This window comes from Triticum aestivum, chromosome 5A (genome assembly GCF_018294505.1).
Source record: "Triticum aestivum cultivar Chinese Spring chromosome 5A, IWGSC CS RefSeq v2.1, whole genome shotgun sequence".
Taxonomy (NCBI): Eukaryota; Viridiplantae; Streptophyta; class Magnoliopsida; order Poales; family Poaceae; genus Triticum; species Triticum aestivum.
This window is the reverse complement of record NC_057806.1, coordinates 476140819-476158223: the sequence shown is the minus strand read 5'-3', so window position 1 is coordinate 476158223 and position 17405 is coordinate 476140819. Positions and strand designations below refer to the sequence as shown.

Here is a 17405-nt window from a genome sequence, read left to right as displayed (position 1 = left end):
ACTCCATATATTCACTTTCGCGGAGGAAAATCAGAGAGAAGGTTTCATCGCGTTTTATGATATGGAGCCGCCGCCAAACCCTAATCTTTCTCGTGAGGGCTGATCTAGAGTCCGTTCGGGGCTCCAGAGAGGGGAATCCGTCGCCATCATCATCATCAACCATCCTCCATCACCAATTTCATGATGCTCTCCACTGTGCGTGAGTAATCCCATCGTAGGCTTGCTGGACGGTGATGGGTTGGATGAGATTTACCATGTAATCGAGTTTGTTTTGTTAGGGTTTGATCCCTAGTATCCATTATGTTCTAAGATTGATGTTGCTATGACTGCTATGCTTAATGCTTGTCACTAGGGCCTGAGTGCCATGATTTCAGATCTAAACCTATTATATTTTCATGAATATATGTGAGTTCTTGATCCTATCTTGCAAGTCAATAGTCACCTACTATGTGTTATGATCTGGCAACCCCGAAGTGACAATAATCGGGACCACTCCCAGTGATGACCGTAGTTTGAGGAGTTCATGTATTCACTAAGTGTTAATGCTTTGGTCCAGTACTCTATTAAAAGGAGGCCTTAATATCCCTTAGTTTCCAATAGGACCCCGCTGCCACGGGAGGGTAGGACAAAAGATGTCATGCAAGTCTTTTCCATAAGCACATATGACTATATTCGGAATACATGCCTACATTACATTGATGAGCTGGAGCTAGTTCTGTGTCACCCTATGTTGTAACTGTTGCATAAGGAATCACATTCGACATAATTATCCATCATTGATCCATTGCCTACGAGCTTTTCACATAGTGATATTTTCTTAGTTACTTTTCCGTTGCCACTGTTACGATTGCTACAAAAACTGCTACTGTTACTTTTGCCACAGTTACCGTTACTTCCATAGTACTTTGCTACTAAATACTTTGCTGTAGATATTAAGTCTTTCAGGTGTGGTTGAATTGACAACTCAACTGCTAATACTTGAGAATATTCTTTGGCTCCCCTTGTGTCGAATTAATAAATTTGGGTTGAATACTCTACCCTCGAAAACTGTTGCAATCCCCTATACTTGTGGGTTATCAGGGGGCACCCCAAAGACACACCAAGAAATCTCTTAGCCGTGTGCGGTGCCCTCCTCCACAGTTTACTCCTCCGGTCATAGCGTCGTAGTGCTTAGGCGGAACCCTGCGCGGATGACATCATCATCACCGTCACCACACCGTCGTGCTGACGAAACTCTCCCTCGACCCTCTACTGGATCAAGAGTTCGAGGGACGTCATCGAGCTGAACGTGTGCTGAACATGGAGGTGCCGTACGTTCGGTACATGGATGGGTTGGATCTTGAAGACGTTCGACTACATCAATCGCGTTAACATAACGCTTCCGCTTTCGGTCTACGAGGGTACGTGGACACACTCTCCCCTCTCGTTGCTATGCATCTCCTAGATAGATCTTGCGTGATCGTAGGAATTTTTTTGAAATTGCATGCTACGTTCCCCAACAATGAGTTGCGAGTAGTTCTATTTGTTAGTGAGGACATGGGAGAAGTCTTGTTATTACTAATCATGTGAAGTTAATTACAGTTCAACATTTTGATATTATGATGTGTTGTCCTTCCTCTAGTGGTGTTATGTGAAAGTCGACTACATGACACTTTACCATCTTTGGTCCTAGGGGAACGGATCGTGAAATAAGTTTTGTAGATGATGGGTTGACAGAAACCTAAACCCCAATTTATAAATTGTTCTATGAGAGGCTGTTTTGGATTCACATGTTTAATGAGCCAGTTAGATTTATCTTAATTACTTCTCCTGTATTTGTGGATGCTTGCATGGAGGGTATAATCACAAGTTGGTATCTGTTGAAGTAAGAACAGTAATTAGCTATGGTCCACCCACATAACACTTATCAAGGTGATGAATGTTAAGTCAATGTATCATGGTGAAAGTAACTTGGCAATATTTCTGTGTGTTCTCAAGAGCGTTTTAATCACTATAAAAAGTATTATCGGCTTGTCCTTATCACAATTAAGGATTGAGCCACTTGTTGCACCTTGCTACTTTAGTTACTTGTTACTTGTTACCAATTGTCTTACTATCAAACTATCCATCAAAACTATCTTACATCACTTGCAGCAAAATCCTTGCTAAAACTGTATATCAATTTCTTCTGCTCCTGGTTGGGTTCGACACTCTTACTTATAGAAAAGGATACGATTGATCCCCTATACTTGTTTTGTCATCAGTGACCGACGCCACGCTGGAGTCGTCGCTGTGACTTTGACCTTTCTGGCTGGAGGGTTGATCTTTTCATCCCTTATTTACTGGTTCATGTGTTAGTTGTACTTGTTGTTGTCATGGATTTACATGTTCTATGGGCGTGTTCGGAGGTTCTCCAGCTTCTCAAAACTCCATAAAACCAGCTTCTCATCGTGGCTTCTCCAGCTTCTCAGAACTCTAGAAAACCAGCTTCTCATCATAGATTTACATGTTCTATGGGCGTGTCCGGGGGTTCTCCAGCTGTTCAAAGCTCCAGCCAGTGATTCCAATCCTGTTCGGCTCCGACTCCAATTTATCTTAGTGTTGTAGCTCACCTGGGCAGGCTGTGACTTGTTCGGGCATGTTGGGTCGGCTGGAGGCAGCCCATGTAGAGGCCAGAGGTGAGGCAAACTCCTGGGAGTTGAGCACAACGTGCTTAGGTTATGGTCTCGGGGTTGCTCCCTTCGGGCTATGTCGACGGGAACTAGCCGGGATTTGCCTCAAATGGCTTGATTTATCACTGGGAAGGAGCGGCGTCCGGGGACTGAGCGACAGCGCATAGCGGTGGTAGGGTTAGCGGCTCTAGCGAAACGACCAGAGGAGATGTCGCTTGATAGCTTTTCTGGGGAGGGGAATGAATCCGTAAGTTTGGCGGTGGCATACCAGCATAATTTGGGCAAACTCCAGCTTTCAGTTTCAGTGGAGCTGGGCCAAAGCTGCTCCACGTTTTTGCACTACCATCGGGCCTAGCTTCGAGAAGTCAGCTCTTCGGAGCCCATACGTTCGACACAATTTCATTTGTGAAGTTTGTGAAGCCTGGAGCTGGATGACTTGAGAACAGGCCCTATGTATAGTACATGCTCACATTTTTAGCTATAAATATGATAGTGAAGTTATGCATAAAAAGCTTGAAAATCTATTATTGTTTCCTCTCAATATTCTTGGGAATGTACTAAATTCCTTGGATGAACTAGGATTATTTAAGTAATGTTGTCAACATGGGGGTAATTATTCTATAAGGATTACAAATGGATAAAAGAACTCAAATAAATTCCGCTCACCACGTCTCAGTTTTTTGTTGCAGCCATATATGCTAACATAATATAATTACATATTTTAAATTTATGATGAACCATGAGTGTCAGGTGATTGAAGTTTAATCAACCACTGTGATAAACGATTATCACTAGCATGATAGATGGGTGCACGTGGAGCATGCCATCTCCTCTAGTGTTACATTTTGACCTCATGCCTTCACTTCCTATTTTATGCTTGTATTTCTTTTGCATCGAGACACCCTCTAGAATGTATGCCATGGATGATTGAAAGCCCTGGACTGATAATCATATTTTTTTCTCTTACATCAGTAATGCTAATTTAAGTGGGAACAAATTAACAAGAAAACAATTTGGCCAAAGATGATTGCTTGATTTTAAATATTTGTACAACTCAATGCTTTAATGCTCAAGTGCAAATGATGATGAAAACACCCAAAAACTGAGAGAAGTTGGTCCTACTAAATAGAGTAACACAAAATGGGCACTTTTTGCGGCTAGAAACTTTTTATTTGTATCTGGCACAAAGTCCAAACATACACATATGAAACGCCAATTTGAGCGACAATTAATGAAAAGGTTTTTTTTAATAAATAGAAGATGAGTAGGCATTATGTGTATCTTTATATAACCCAAGACCATCGAAGCCCGCACTTTTTTGCTATTGAGAATTTTGGATCTATATATGGGCCTAATTGGTTTGATGCCAATATTTGGCATTCCAACTTCTGATAAGTACAAGAAATGGGCTAGCAATTGGTTGGCTACCAATTGATTCTTGTGAATCGATAAAAAATATTACCATTTATTGTCAACATTTGGTTTTGTCAAATATTGGCAATGCCAAACTTGTATCAAACTAGTTGGCCTCTATGTCTATCATCAAACTCAATGAAAGTAGATAAACATAATTTTGGTGTTGTGAACGAGGACCATGCGATAAAGACCAAACTCGGGCTTCTTTTCAATGCAAAGTATTGTAAAAACCAGAATGTCACAAAACTTTAGCATTTTAAGTAGTTGGCAATTGGCATTAAATACCACCATCTTTAAACACTACAGTAACAATTTTAATGAAAATGCAGGGCATTTGGAGATGGTGGTTGTAGTATTTTTCATAGTATTCATGTTTCTTTTGCATGGTGATAGATAAAATACTTCCAGTAAGGACACTCATATCAAACAAGTTTGTAATAACTGGATCATTTTTGTACTTTAGCGGTTGTTTATCAGCTTACGTAGCAACTTTGATTCTCAGTGAGCTTACGTGAACCCACTCGAAAGCTACAAAAGTATACACATGCGTACCTACTCACATGTCGACAAGGGCCACCGCCCCTCCCCCGGCCACAACAAAGTTTGGACACAATTGTGAAGACTTTTTAGGGGTGATTAGATCAGAGAAATAAGAGTATTTTTTCCTCCTTAGAAATCCACATTTTGTGTTTTGCTCCCTCAACCAACCTTATCAAACACCAACACTTATTTACATGTTTGATGTTTCTAAAAGGGAAAGTAACCAACCTACGAATGGTATTGATCATATCGTGTTAAAATCTCACAAACAGAAGTAAGAATGGATCCAGGGGAAAATTTGTGTGACTTGTCGTGTAAAGAACAGACGGGCCATGGATTAATGAAAGGAATAAGAAGTCCTTGGCCCGATGATCAAAGATTTAGAAGGAAAACTGATAAGGGTGCATGTTATCTAGTATCGAATCACTACTTGTGCTCAGGCTATGGAGGCACACGCCATCAGATATGATCTCCTGCTTGCTCGAGATATGGGATACAAAAGGATATGTGTGGAACTAAAAATATGGTCACAATTTTCAACTCCGAGGATTCAGAGAGGCCAACTATCGCAACCATTTACCACGAAATCAAAGAGCCCATGGGAGGTATTATTAGTTGTGTGTTATGTTTTGTGTGAAGGGAAGCTAATAAAGCGGCACATCGATGCGCCAAACAAGCCATAGAGGATTGGAGGAAATGTATCTGAATAGATTATATTCCCGCCTTTCTCACTGATTGTATTCAAACTCATTGTAACCCCTCCTTTTTGAGTAACTAGGTAATTGCTCATGCTTTGCAACAGGGGGATATATATTCTATTGGTTTAACACCAATCATATCCGATATTTACCTTCGACCCACCAAATTCTAGATGTTAGTAAGATTTGATTTGAATATGGGTAGGGGAAGACAAGGAAAGTTTTGATTTAACTGGGGTTTTGATAAGATTTGATTTGATTCGGCTGCGGGTAGGGGAAGAGAAGGAATATTTTGATTTAGATAAGATTTTGGTAAGATTTGATTTGATTCGGGGTGCGGGTAGGGGAAGACAAGAAGCATTTTGATTTAATTGAGGTTTTGATAAGATTTGATTTGAGTTGATTGAATTAATGTAGGAAACCAACGTAGCAGGGACACACGAAAATGTGAGGTGAATGCCCGCCGTTCCTTTATGTAAGGTGTATTATTTTCGGCACAGTGACCAAGGCACATAATTATAGACATGTTAGGGCGAAATTACCCTTAGCAAATTTGTTTGTTTGTGTCAAGTAAATCAGTTAGTCTAGGAAACTAAGAGATACATGCAATCAAGAGAGATACTTTCCCCTTTTTGCTACAAGGAGAGATACAGACAACCGGGAAAGAGATACTTTCCTTTTCATGGAGGGTTAAAAGCGGAATTACGAGGAATCAGAAAGAATGCACCTTACATCGTGGAATTTTATGAAAAGATAAATACACCCTATATAAAGGAATAGAGAGAGTACATACTAGCTAATGGCCCGTTGCAACAATGGCATACATATTATAGTGGTTTAACCCCAGTCGTGTGTGACATATACATCATGCCCACCATATTCCAGATTTTAGTAAGATTTGGTTTGAGTACGAGTAAGGTAAGCCAAAGGAAGTTTTGATTTGATTTGATTTGGGTAGGGGAAAGCAAGAAACATTTTTATTTAGTTGAGGTTACAGTATTCGATTCGATTGAATGGAATTAATGCATGGCCTATGATTTTTGTAAGATTTGATTGATTTAATACAGAATACATAAAGACTGAAATGAGTGAAAAGTTCAAAAAAGAAAAAGAAAAAAGAGACCAAAACGAGTGGATAAACATACTAAAACATGCCTACATACATCTCATTTAAAAGTTAGAACATCTTATATTTATATTTGTGAACCGAGGGAGTAACATTTTAGCGGCGAATGATGGGTAGGCTTGTTGTAGGTTTACGCAAGTCATTAGAGAGACAAAATAGGAGGGGGAAATGCAGCCTAAATAAACTGCGATGAATGGACGAAAGAGTAAAAGGGGCAGGAAAAGGCCAAGGGAAAACGCCGAACGCGATCATCAAAGCAGAACGGGGTCAGAGAGAGAGGGGGGAGGAGGAGGTCTGACCCGAACAAAGCAGAAGAGGAGGAGGGTTGTTTACTCATACACACATACACACCCCCACCATTCCCCTCCTCCCCTCCCCACCTCTCCGCGTCGTCCTCCTCCGTGCCCCCAATTTCCGCTCCAAAACCCTCCCCGATTCCCCCCCGCCCTCCGATGGTCCTGATCTAAGCATGTACCGCCGCCACGCCAAGCGCCGCCGCGAAGCCCCCGATCATGCCCTCCCGGCCTCCTCCAAGGCGCCCGTCATGACCACCACCCACTCCGGCGGCGCCTCCTCCTCCTCCGCCGCCGCCGCCTTCTACGCGCCCCCGCCCCGCCGCCTCCACTTCTTCGTCCGCGCCACCGACTCCAAGACCATCGCGATACACGCGGCGGCCGACGACACCGTCGCCGCCGTGCTCGCCCACCTCGCCGACTGCGGCTACGGCCGCGACCTGCGCCTCCTCTACGCCGGCCGCCAGCTCCAGCCGGAGGCCACCGTCGCGTCGCTCGGCCTCGCGCCCGACTCCACCCTCCAGCTCGCCGCCCGCCTCCGCTCCACCCCGCACCCCAAGGCCTGGCAGCTCGCCTCGCACATCGCCGCCACCGCCGCCTCCAGGGACGCCGGCACCGACTCCGCCCACACCCTCGACGACCTCGTCAAGGAGTACATAGCCTGCTGCGACCCGGGCAGCCAGCACAACCGGAACGATCGCAGGGCCAAGGGGGACACCGGCAGCACCGACCGCCACGCCGAGGACTACCTCGACATCTTCCTCCAGTCCGGCGCCGCCATCGCGCTGGTTCGCCTCTACCTCTCCGATTTCTCCTTCTCGCGCTCCTACGCCGAGCGCGCCATCAGATGCTTCCTCAGCACCGACCCTGCCACCTTGCCGCCTAATGTCATGCTCGTCACGGCGCCTGTGCTGCTCGAGTTCTGCCGCCTGCTTGCTCTGACCGCGGGCAATAAGGATTCTCTCTACAAGTCATGCCGCTACACACTTGCATCGGTGCTCTGCTTGCCGCTCTCGGTGCTCGGTGCCTCCAAATCGCCCACCAAGGTGATCGAGCAGGTCCTCCCGTTTGCCAGAGAGATTGTTGAACTGGTCCTGAATGGACTTGGATCAGAGACCATGCTGGTGCCAAGGACAGACCTTGAAGAGCTCTCAAACTTCTTTAAAGTCCTGCGCCAGCAGGTACTCCTTTGGATGCCTGACGGCTCAATGCCAAAGAATATGTACAGCAGGGAGTGTAAGCGTACTGACACATGGGTATGGGAGTTGCACGAAATGTCGATGAACCTGCTCAAAAGGGTGGATGAGTGTCTCAAGAGGTTGGAAATGGATCTTTCGTCTCTGTCATCTGACACTAGGGGGGTCATAGAAAATCAACCTATCTGGGTCACCCGGTTACATATCCTTGCCATATTGACAGAACTGGATTTCATCTCAGGGATATTCGAGGATGTGGCACACAACCTGCGGTTCGTGTTGCTGGCACACAAAGCACCTCTCAATGCGCTCGTGCGCTGTTCCAAGAGGAACGAGCATCTCCACTGGCTCATGAAGCATAAGGATCTGCTCTGCTTCGAAGCAAGAAGGAACTTGGTCTTAATGTTGTTTTCTGAGGGGAAGGATGACTATGGGGAGCTGCATGAGATGTTGATCGACCGGTCACGTTTACTGGATGAGTCCTTCGAGTACATCACACAGGCCAAACCCAGTGAGCTTCACAGTGGTCTGTTTATGGAGTTTAAGAATGAGGAGGCTACTGGCCCTGGTGTTCTGAGGGAGTGGTTCTGCATGGTGTCTCAAGCTCTGTTCAGCCCACAGCAAGTACTCTTCTTGCCTTGTCCTAATGATCAACGGAGGTTCTACTTGAATGGAAGTAAGTTCTCTTGGTATTAACTTGCCACTTTATATCCAGTTCTATACTTCTATTGGTAATTTGGTACGGCACTTTGACTGAACAACTCGGAAATCTGAATTGAATAAGCTGATGAGTGTAGCTCGCTTGTTGACCCAGGTCTTTTTACATGTGTGGTATAATAAATAACTGCATATCTTAGCTTAGTGGGATGAATATGATTTGTTCATCTGAATTTTCTATCGCGCAGTGCATGTTTTTTCTTGAAAGTCTCATACATATGAATGCCACTACATACAGGCTCTGCAACTGGTTTCGATGAATGTAGGTCAATACCCAGTAGTATAAGCTAACGAAAGAGAAAAGGTAGTTTGCTCTATTGCCGGATGTCCTGGAAAGGACATTCTTCTCAATCTAAAAGAACTAATGATTGCAAAATGTGTTTCTTTTGACCAATCTGTTGAAACATCCACTTAGTATTTTGAAATGAATTTAACTGTAGAAGGTCTGCAAATCATATGGCTGCTTATGGGGCTACATTTTCATTTTCACACAAATAAAGGATGGTTGTTTTATTAGTTACAATATGTACTTCTAGTACTAGTTGGCATGCACCATGCTACCGATCTAGCATACAAAACCAAAGCTGGGACATTGTAGTCTTGCCTTTTGGCTGTTTTGACTGCATCATTTGGTGTAACTGGTTATTCTTTGCCTTGGGATCAAATTGGCTATTGGGCAGTCAAAACTGTGACAGGTGTACCTGACGCCATTACTTGTCTGCTTGGTGAGCTTATTAAGCCTGAGGAGATGTCTCACTAACTTTTGCGTGTTTGTGCCTGTTACACACTCTGGTTACCATATGTATGTGCTGGTACAAGTTACTCCAAATACGCCTTTTTGTCACGCATGTTGGGTGTGAGGATGTCCATACAGGGGTGAGGGTGTAGGCAATTTTTTTTGTAAATTTGTTGTGGCTACTCGTTGTTTCTATTTGCTAACGAAACAATGGCTTGTTCATATCTCACAAGTAGCCTTTCTTAATATGCGATGAAGAGATACTTGGTCTAAAAGCTTATTTTTATCTGCGCATGTTTAAAACTTGAGATAAAATCTATAATCCTTTTTCTTTCTCATACCCTATTTCCTTTGATCAATAGCTTGCAGTTAAAATTCCTATTAAGAGGCAGATTATCCATTCTGCTGTCCAGCTTGAACCTTGCACAGTGGCTCCCAGTGGTCCTGTTAGGAATATTCTGATACATCTCGATATTCATTTGAAAGTGTGTGAAATAACACTAACCATATCAATAAGTACAGATCTGTCCCAAGTCACTAAAAACTACTTTTTGCATAAGATATGCAAACTTCTTATATAGGGGAATGCTAAACCGTTTGTAGTGAGTTAATTACCCTTTTGCCTAAATACAGGGGTAATTTCTTATTGGATTCAAGGAAATATAAAATGATCATCTGGTTAGCCTAATAGCAACCAACCTGTCTACCCTGTAGACATATAGTGGCACATATATTTTCAGAAAGGCAAAATAGGACTGTAAGCCTTCAACCTATTTCCATCTAGGTGATCAAGGAGTTAATGCTGCCGATTTGAGCCCCCTCAGGCCTCAACACTTCAGTTTTTTGTGCAATCAAGCCTTTAAGTGCAGTTTTGTTCTTTTCACCCATCAACTACCCCTTTTAGTTTTAGCTGTCTTGACCCTTTTGCTAACTATTGTTCAAACTTTTAACTATTGCTTAAACTTAGTTAAGAACACTCACAAGCCCCAATAAACCTTCTGAAATTTCAGTATGAATACTCATTTGCTCAAATAACGCCCATATAGAAGACATATTAGTTGTAAGGTTCTAACTAGATGTTCTTTAGCAGTGGCATAATTAGAGCAAAAACAAACAGTGGATGCTCTAATTACCAACCAGTTTTGTCGGGCTTAATTGCAAATACCAGATAGTTCATGGCTCAAATCAACAAATTGGAAGTTGGAGGAGGCTTGATTGACAAGCTGAAATAGTTTTGTCAGGCTTGTTGGGGCAATTTTCCTTTCTGAAATAAACTTCACATCAAACTGTACTTAATTCTAGTTATTCGAGCAAATGAGCAATCTTTCGGCTTTCTTCTACTTAATTGTGGTTCTTATGCATTCAATATTGATGAGACACGTTATGTCCGCAAACCAAGTCGGTGCTGATTGAATATCTTCTAACTTTTGGTACTTCTCTGTGCTTTGCAGCATCTGTTGTTGATCCACTGCACCTGAAATACTTTGTTTTCTCAGGACGAGTAATTGGATTAGCATTGATGCATAAAGTGCAAGTAGGGATAGTTTTGGACCGCACCTTATTTTTGTATCTTGCCGGGAGAAGTATTACATTGGAAGACATTTCTGCTGCAGACCCTTTCACGTATGCAAGCTGTAAAAGAATTCTAGAGATGGGTGCTGCCGAGATTGATGATTTAACTTTAACATTTTCCCGAGATGTTCATACCTTAGGGTCTCGAAAGACTATTGAGCTTTGCAAAGGAGGGCAGGATATCTCTGTGAACATCAGTAACAGAGAGCACTACATTGATCTTCTTATTAAGAATATCTTTGTCGACTCTATTTCTGAGCAGCTGGCCAATTTTGCAAAAGGATTTGGTGACATATTAGCTAATCCGAAACTCCGGGAGGTATTTTTCGGGTGTTTGGATCTAGAAGACTTTGACCGAATGTTAGGGGGAAGCAACAATACTATAAATCTGAAAGATTGGAGATCACATACTCAATATAATGGCTACAAAGAAAAAGATCGCCATGTTAACTGGTTCTGGAAGGTATGCCGTGTATTACTTAGCCATGGATTTTCATTTATTTTATTCCATGCCATGATATGCTTTAATCACCTGCTCATCCCATGTTCCCAATTTCTCATGGTCAACATACCATCTCACTTTTTTTTGTGATTCATACCATCTCTTACTTTGACTCCATGTAGATTTAGGAGAAAATATTGATATCAACCATAGATAAATGGGTGAGGTATATACGTGTGGTGGAATGTGCAAGAGATATTTAGATCACAATCCTGACATCCATGTATCCATTAAGATCTATTCACTTGATACCCAGTATTTTGTATGTGCCATCCTGTATATTATTTTCCCAACAAAAATGATTGAACTGCTTCTATCATTGCAGAAAAAAAAATAGTGGTTCTTCTTTTGGTTCTAGTGTGAGTTTGTGACCGAGGCAAGTAAGCAAACAAAGCCTGGCCAGTATTCTTGCTGGTTGGTGCAAAGAACTGGGAAATCGTATGTTGTGTTCACTGACAAGACTGTTAACATGTGATCCTGCATATGTTAAAATCCCAACTATGATTGCATCATTTTTTCTAGCTTATCGGAGTTATGTAACACTTACCGTACTCATTCTAAAAAGAAAACCATGCTCGTCCTTTGTGTAATGAGATGAGTACAACCAAACAGCTTTTCCCAACACTCGAGCAGAGTTGGTGTGGTGCTGATATCAACCATTGTTTTAAATATAGTGAATTGTGCAAATTTAATGGCAAAGAGCCAGCACATTGTCCCTATCTGTGCTCACTGTTATATCTCATGTGTATGTGTGAAAAGTTTCAGTTGAAATTTGTGTATCTTTCTTTTGTACCATTATCAATTTATGCATCTCTAATCAGTTGTGTGTACTTGTTTATTCACATGGCAGGCCGTCGAGAGCATGACAGTTGAGCAACAGAGGCAGCTCCTCTTCTTCTGGACGTCAGTGAAATATTTGCCCTCAGAAGGCTTTGGTGGGCTGAGCTCAAAGCTGTACATATACAAGACAACGGAGTCAGCCGACCATCTCCCGTCTTCGCACACATGCTTCTACCGCCTCTGCCTCCCCCCATACCCGTCCCTCAAGGTGATGCAGAGCCAGCTGCAGAAGATCACACAGGAGCATGTGAGCTGCAGCTTCGGTACGTGGTAGGATGCTTGGCTGTGGGAAACCCAAAGTGGTACATTTTGTACATATCGAGTTAGCAACAACCCTTATCTATCCCATTTAAATCTATTGCCAGTAGAGAGCTTAAAAATTAGGCTGCCGTGGTTTGATTTGTATGTATGGAAAGTTAGCGTCCCCGGTCGTTTAACCTTGATGTAGGTGGAATCAGAAGAGTGCAAGGTTCATTTTCTTCGCCCATCCTGTTAACTTGCCGTTGTTTGTTAATGTTCTGTTTCTTCCCAAGGCCCTGTTTGGATCGAAGCGCAAAATTCGTGTGATCCTGGCGTTCATTGGAAATCCAAACAGGGCCTGAAGGAGTGAAATGCGCGCACATTGCGACCCTGTATGTATAGCTAGTACCAGTCATCCCAACAGCAGATGGTACTAACTGCAACATCTTTCAAGTTAGTTCTGGCTGCCAGTGGATGGATGGATGAAGGTGTGACATACAGGCTATGGCAACCGGTTGCAGATCTGCGGTTTGGAAGCTGTTGTTGGAGTACATTGTTTTTTTTTTTTTTTTTTTTTTTTTTTTGCGTGGGATTGGAGTACATTGTTGGTTTCTGCCTTTGTCGATCTGCCCCCAGTTTTGTGAACCTGGTCAAAACTTGCCGGTTAACAAGTGGAGTGCCTCCAGTAATCCCATGGCAGCTCGGGGATTGAAACATTGGCAGTAGATTTGTGGACACTTGCATTACCGCCTGAAGCTGGCTTGGACGAATCTTTCAGCACCGAGAAATGGCCATGGCGTCGCAGAGATCCATTGGGCAGTGAATAAACATGGAAGACGTCAGGAGATTTGGTTTTGTCGGTCGAGAAACTACGTACGTACTGGCCGTCCTCGGCTGATTCAGAATCACATGTTCGTGTGTAGCCGCTGCAGCTTCCCTGACCTATCCTTGCTCGAAATTCGCATGACAAATACGTAGTATGTCCGTGCAAAATGCAGCACAGTTCAGTCGAGCGACTGAAATTTTACAGGACCCGTAACCCTTTGTCTTTGGAGGTGTTTGGTTGGGGCTCCGTTAACGTAAATGGTAACGTAATGAGGTTACCCCGCATTTGCGGCTGTAATGGGACTATCGCTGGTTTGTTTGGTTCACTCACTCAGGTAACGGTAACAAAGAGATGAGAAAAGAAAACTGCGATTAGGGTTGCCCCTCCGTGATTCTCCCGCTCCACGACCAAGACCTGAGGACGTTGCACGTGTGGTTTGAGGACAGATTTGTTGCGGCGGCCGGTGGCACAACGGCAATGGAGACGGCCGTGGTGGTACGGCGGCAACGGAGGCAGCCGCGGTAGTGGACGGCAGCCATGGTGTTACGGCTGCAGCGGACGCGGCCGCTGCGGTGGACGACAGCCCTGGTGGTACGGCGACAACGGCGGCGGCAGTGCTCCGGCGGCGGTGTCCATGGTGGCTCGTGCGAGGCAGACGCAAAAGATGTTTGAGGAAGAAGAGGAAATAGACGTGGGCGAGAAAGGTGGATCGTGAATGGGATCGCTTAACGGCCAGGTGTGGGCGTAATCGTTTTTGTATAGCGTCGTAACCGATTACGCGGTTTGTGATTCCAGCCCGACTTAAACCAAACACACGTAACGGTAATGGATATCGCTGTAATCAGGTCCCGGCCAAAAACTGACGAAACAAACACCTCCTTTGTCTTAACCGAACAAGCCGCCTCCTGTCGTCTGCATCATCGATCTGCCTCAATCTATGTTTTTTTTCATTGGTAGCGATTGTTGTTCTGGTGCGCTGGTCTAGTGAGGCCTTAGTACAATGACTTCTTTATTGTCTACTACAACAAATTTTGCCTAGCTCCGGCGAGGGAGGGATGATAACGACGGCTCGCTTCAGTCCTTTCATTCTTCGCTAGTTAGTCTACGGATCTGTATGTATTATTATTATTATTTATGATGTTCGTTGTACTGTCATGACTGATGATGAATAGATAAAAAGTTTTTCTAAAAAAGAGAGTAGGGAAGACACAGTTTTACTTATCTACGACCGCATAAACAAAAAACGTACAACACAAAAGTCGTATGAGATAGCAAGATGAAGCTAGTGGGGAAAGGAATTTTCAAATGATCAACCGTGTATGGAGAATAATCAAAATTCATGGGTTCATAACATGCACACATGAACACATTAGTGCAGTCCAGTAGAAGATGTAGTTCTACTCATCTATGACCATCGAAACAAAAAAAACGACAACACAGAAGTCGTGTAAAATAATGAGATGAAGCTAGTGGTGAAAGGAAACTTCAAATAGACGACCATGTGCGAAGATTTTGCCAAAATTCTTTGGTTCATAACATGTACACATTAACACGTTAGTGCAGTCCAGTAGGAGATGTAAATATACTTGTCTACGACCATCAAAACAAAAAACGTACAATACAAAAGTCGTGTGAAACAGCGTGGTGAAGCTAGTGGTGAAAGGAAATTTTAAACAGTTGAATGTGTGTGAAGAATTTGACAAAAGACATCTAAAAAAGCTCTAAACATAAACACAAAATTGAAGATTTACAGTCCGCAAAATTAAGAACCAGTCGTCTGAACGGAACCACAATGCCGATGTGCCTCCTTTCCAGGTAGAGGTCATTTCGAATCCAAACACCATTGTGTAGATTAGAAGGGATTATGTTAAAAAGATTAAAGGAGATGAGTAGAGCATAACACCTGCAAACCCATGGGCTACACTCAGCTAGCATCGCCAGACCCACTCAAGTGCACTCGATTGCATCACTCGGGCATGCCTTGCTGAAAACGGCTGATTCAAGCATTTCTTCAGAACCAAGCCAACAAGTGCTTTAAGTTTCGTGTGGACAGAAATTACGGTGTAACTTGATCAATCAAATGGACAAAAATTATATCCAACGGCCTGACTAAGCCTAAGGGAGGCTACCAAACGCATCCACACCTTTTCTTTTTGACAAAGGGAATTTCATTCAATCCTCGTATCGAGCTCATACAACACCGCATCAAGGGAAAGGGAGCTATGCTTATCTAAGCTTGCGTCATCAATGATCACTAAAGTATCATTGGAAAAAATCGATCCCCTTAAGCACAACACCTCTTTCCGGAGGTATGGTTGGAAGAGGTTTTGGATGGGGCCGTGTAGTCAGACGCGTACAAGGAGTTCCGGACGCCGGCAAACCTTCATTGGACTTGGTGTTTGGGGGAATTCGAACGCGTGGACTTGTCCAATGACGTATGCAGCATCGCATTGGACGGCAGAAAAAAGTCCGGACATTTGTGCATGTTTTGCAGCACAACGTTGAAGATACCCTCAAAAAAGAAGACGAAAAAGTATCCGCAAGAAAAATAAGTACGTAGGCCTCCTTCTCCTCATAAAAATAGACCTCTCGTCGGCGCCGGCGCAGGCACGCCTTGTCTCCGGTGGCCCTAGGGGCTATGGGGGCGCAATGGATCCTGGAAAGGCCTGGTTGGAAGGCTCCGTTGTTAGTCGTTCATTTGAGTTTTGTTAGGGTTTGTGTCCTGCTCAAGAGGGCGAGATGGCGGTGGCTCCTTGAAGATGGAATAATGGTTTCCCCGCCTAGCCCCCGGTCCGGTGATACTCCCTCCGGTCCTTTTTAGTCCGCATATAAGTTTTGTCCGAAGTCAAAGTATCTCAACTTTGACCAAACTTATAAAAAAGTTATTAACATTTACAATGCCAAATCAACATTGTTAGATTCATTATGAAATATAGTTTCATAGTATATATATTTGGTATTGTAAATGTTGGTATTTTTTCGTATAAATTTGGTCAAACTTTGCAAAGTTTGACTTGACACAAATCTAATATGCAGAGTAAAAAGGACAGGAGGGAGTACATACAACAAGTAAAAATGTTTTGTTCAAATATTTGTTTGTTGAAAATATTGTACATACAGATGATGATTAGTAAATAAAATATTGTAAATATAAACCTGTGTATTCTATAAAAATATTTAGTAAATAAGTAATAAAAACATTTAAGATATTATAAAACATAAGTAATAAAATTATGTCGAAATGTTTGTATGTTAAAACTGTTATACATAGAACCAATCATCATAAATAAAACTATTTAAATATAAACATGTGTATTAGTCCATAAAAACATTATTGTTCCATGACTTGTCCCTAATATTTAGTTGATACGGACATTGAACTTATTTATCAAACAATATGTTTAATGAATCCATAAAAAATTATACACTCATGGCTTATATTGAATTTATATAAAATGATGAACACAAAAATTTAATAAATTTCAACTGTGTATAATTTTTACTCAACACTTATATTCAAAATATTATACACGAGAAAATTTTCATATAAAAGTTTAAAATTTAAAATATTATTTTTTTAATTATACAAACTTTTTAATAATTTTTAAAGAATTTTATATATGAATTTTTTTAAGTAACACATGAACAATTTTAAATGTAGGTTATTTCATCTGCAAACATTATTTTTATTACTGAAATTATAATTTACATACTATCTATAAATTTCTAAAAAAACAAACTGGTGCAAAACAGGCTGTACTGGCCATAGGTCATTTCAGCTATAGGAGCGTCTTTATTCTTGTACATTAACAACGCTTATTCACTGCTAAGAAAACACTTATTCAGATTAAATATGTACATGGGTAGGTTATAGTGGCAAGCGTGTCTTCTTTGCAATCTGGTGGTCATTACTTCGACAACGGGAGGCCACTCCTTTTTTGTGTTGATTTTCATTCTGTAATAACAGATAGCATATCGTTTAATACATATAAACACGTAATCTGTAGTGGACATGTGAAAACGAATTGTGGAGTGGCTAGACCCTGTTGTTT

At 42.3% G+C, this 17405-nt stretch overlaps 1 protein-coding gene across 1 annotated transcript; it reads left to right on the top strand.

Annotated features, from left to right (window-relative positions):
• The first annotated feature begins 6771 nt into the window (after positions 1-6771).
• On the top strand, positions 6772-12783 carry LOC123104149 (E3 ubiquitin-protein ligase UPL5). The gene is made up of 3 exons (XM_044525905.1): positions 6772-8596; positions 10825-11408; positions 12298-12783. Exons 1-3 carry the CDS (start codon positions 6901-6903, stop codon positions 12559-12561), a joined length of 2544 nt encoding a protein of 847 aa, XP_044381840.1. The 5' UTR covers positions 6772-6900; the 3' UTR covers positions 12562-12783.
• Positions 12784-17405: the final 4622 nt, after the last annotated feature.

Coding starts and splice junctions, on each gene's coding strand:
- LOC123104149 (XM_044525905.1), top strand. CDS start 6,901: ATGTACCGCCGCCACGCCAAGCGCCGCCGCGAAGCCCCCGATCATGCC. Junction 8,597..10,824: donor GAGGTTCTACTTGAATGGAA/GTAAGTTCTCTT, acceptor TGTGCTTTGCAG/CATCTGTTGTTGATCCACTG. Junction 11,409..12,297: donor ATGTTAACTGGTTCTGGAAG/GTATGCCGTGTA, acceptor TTCACATGGCAG/GCCGTCGAGAGCATGACAGT.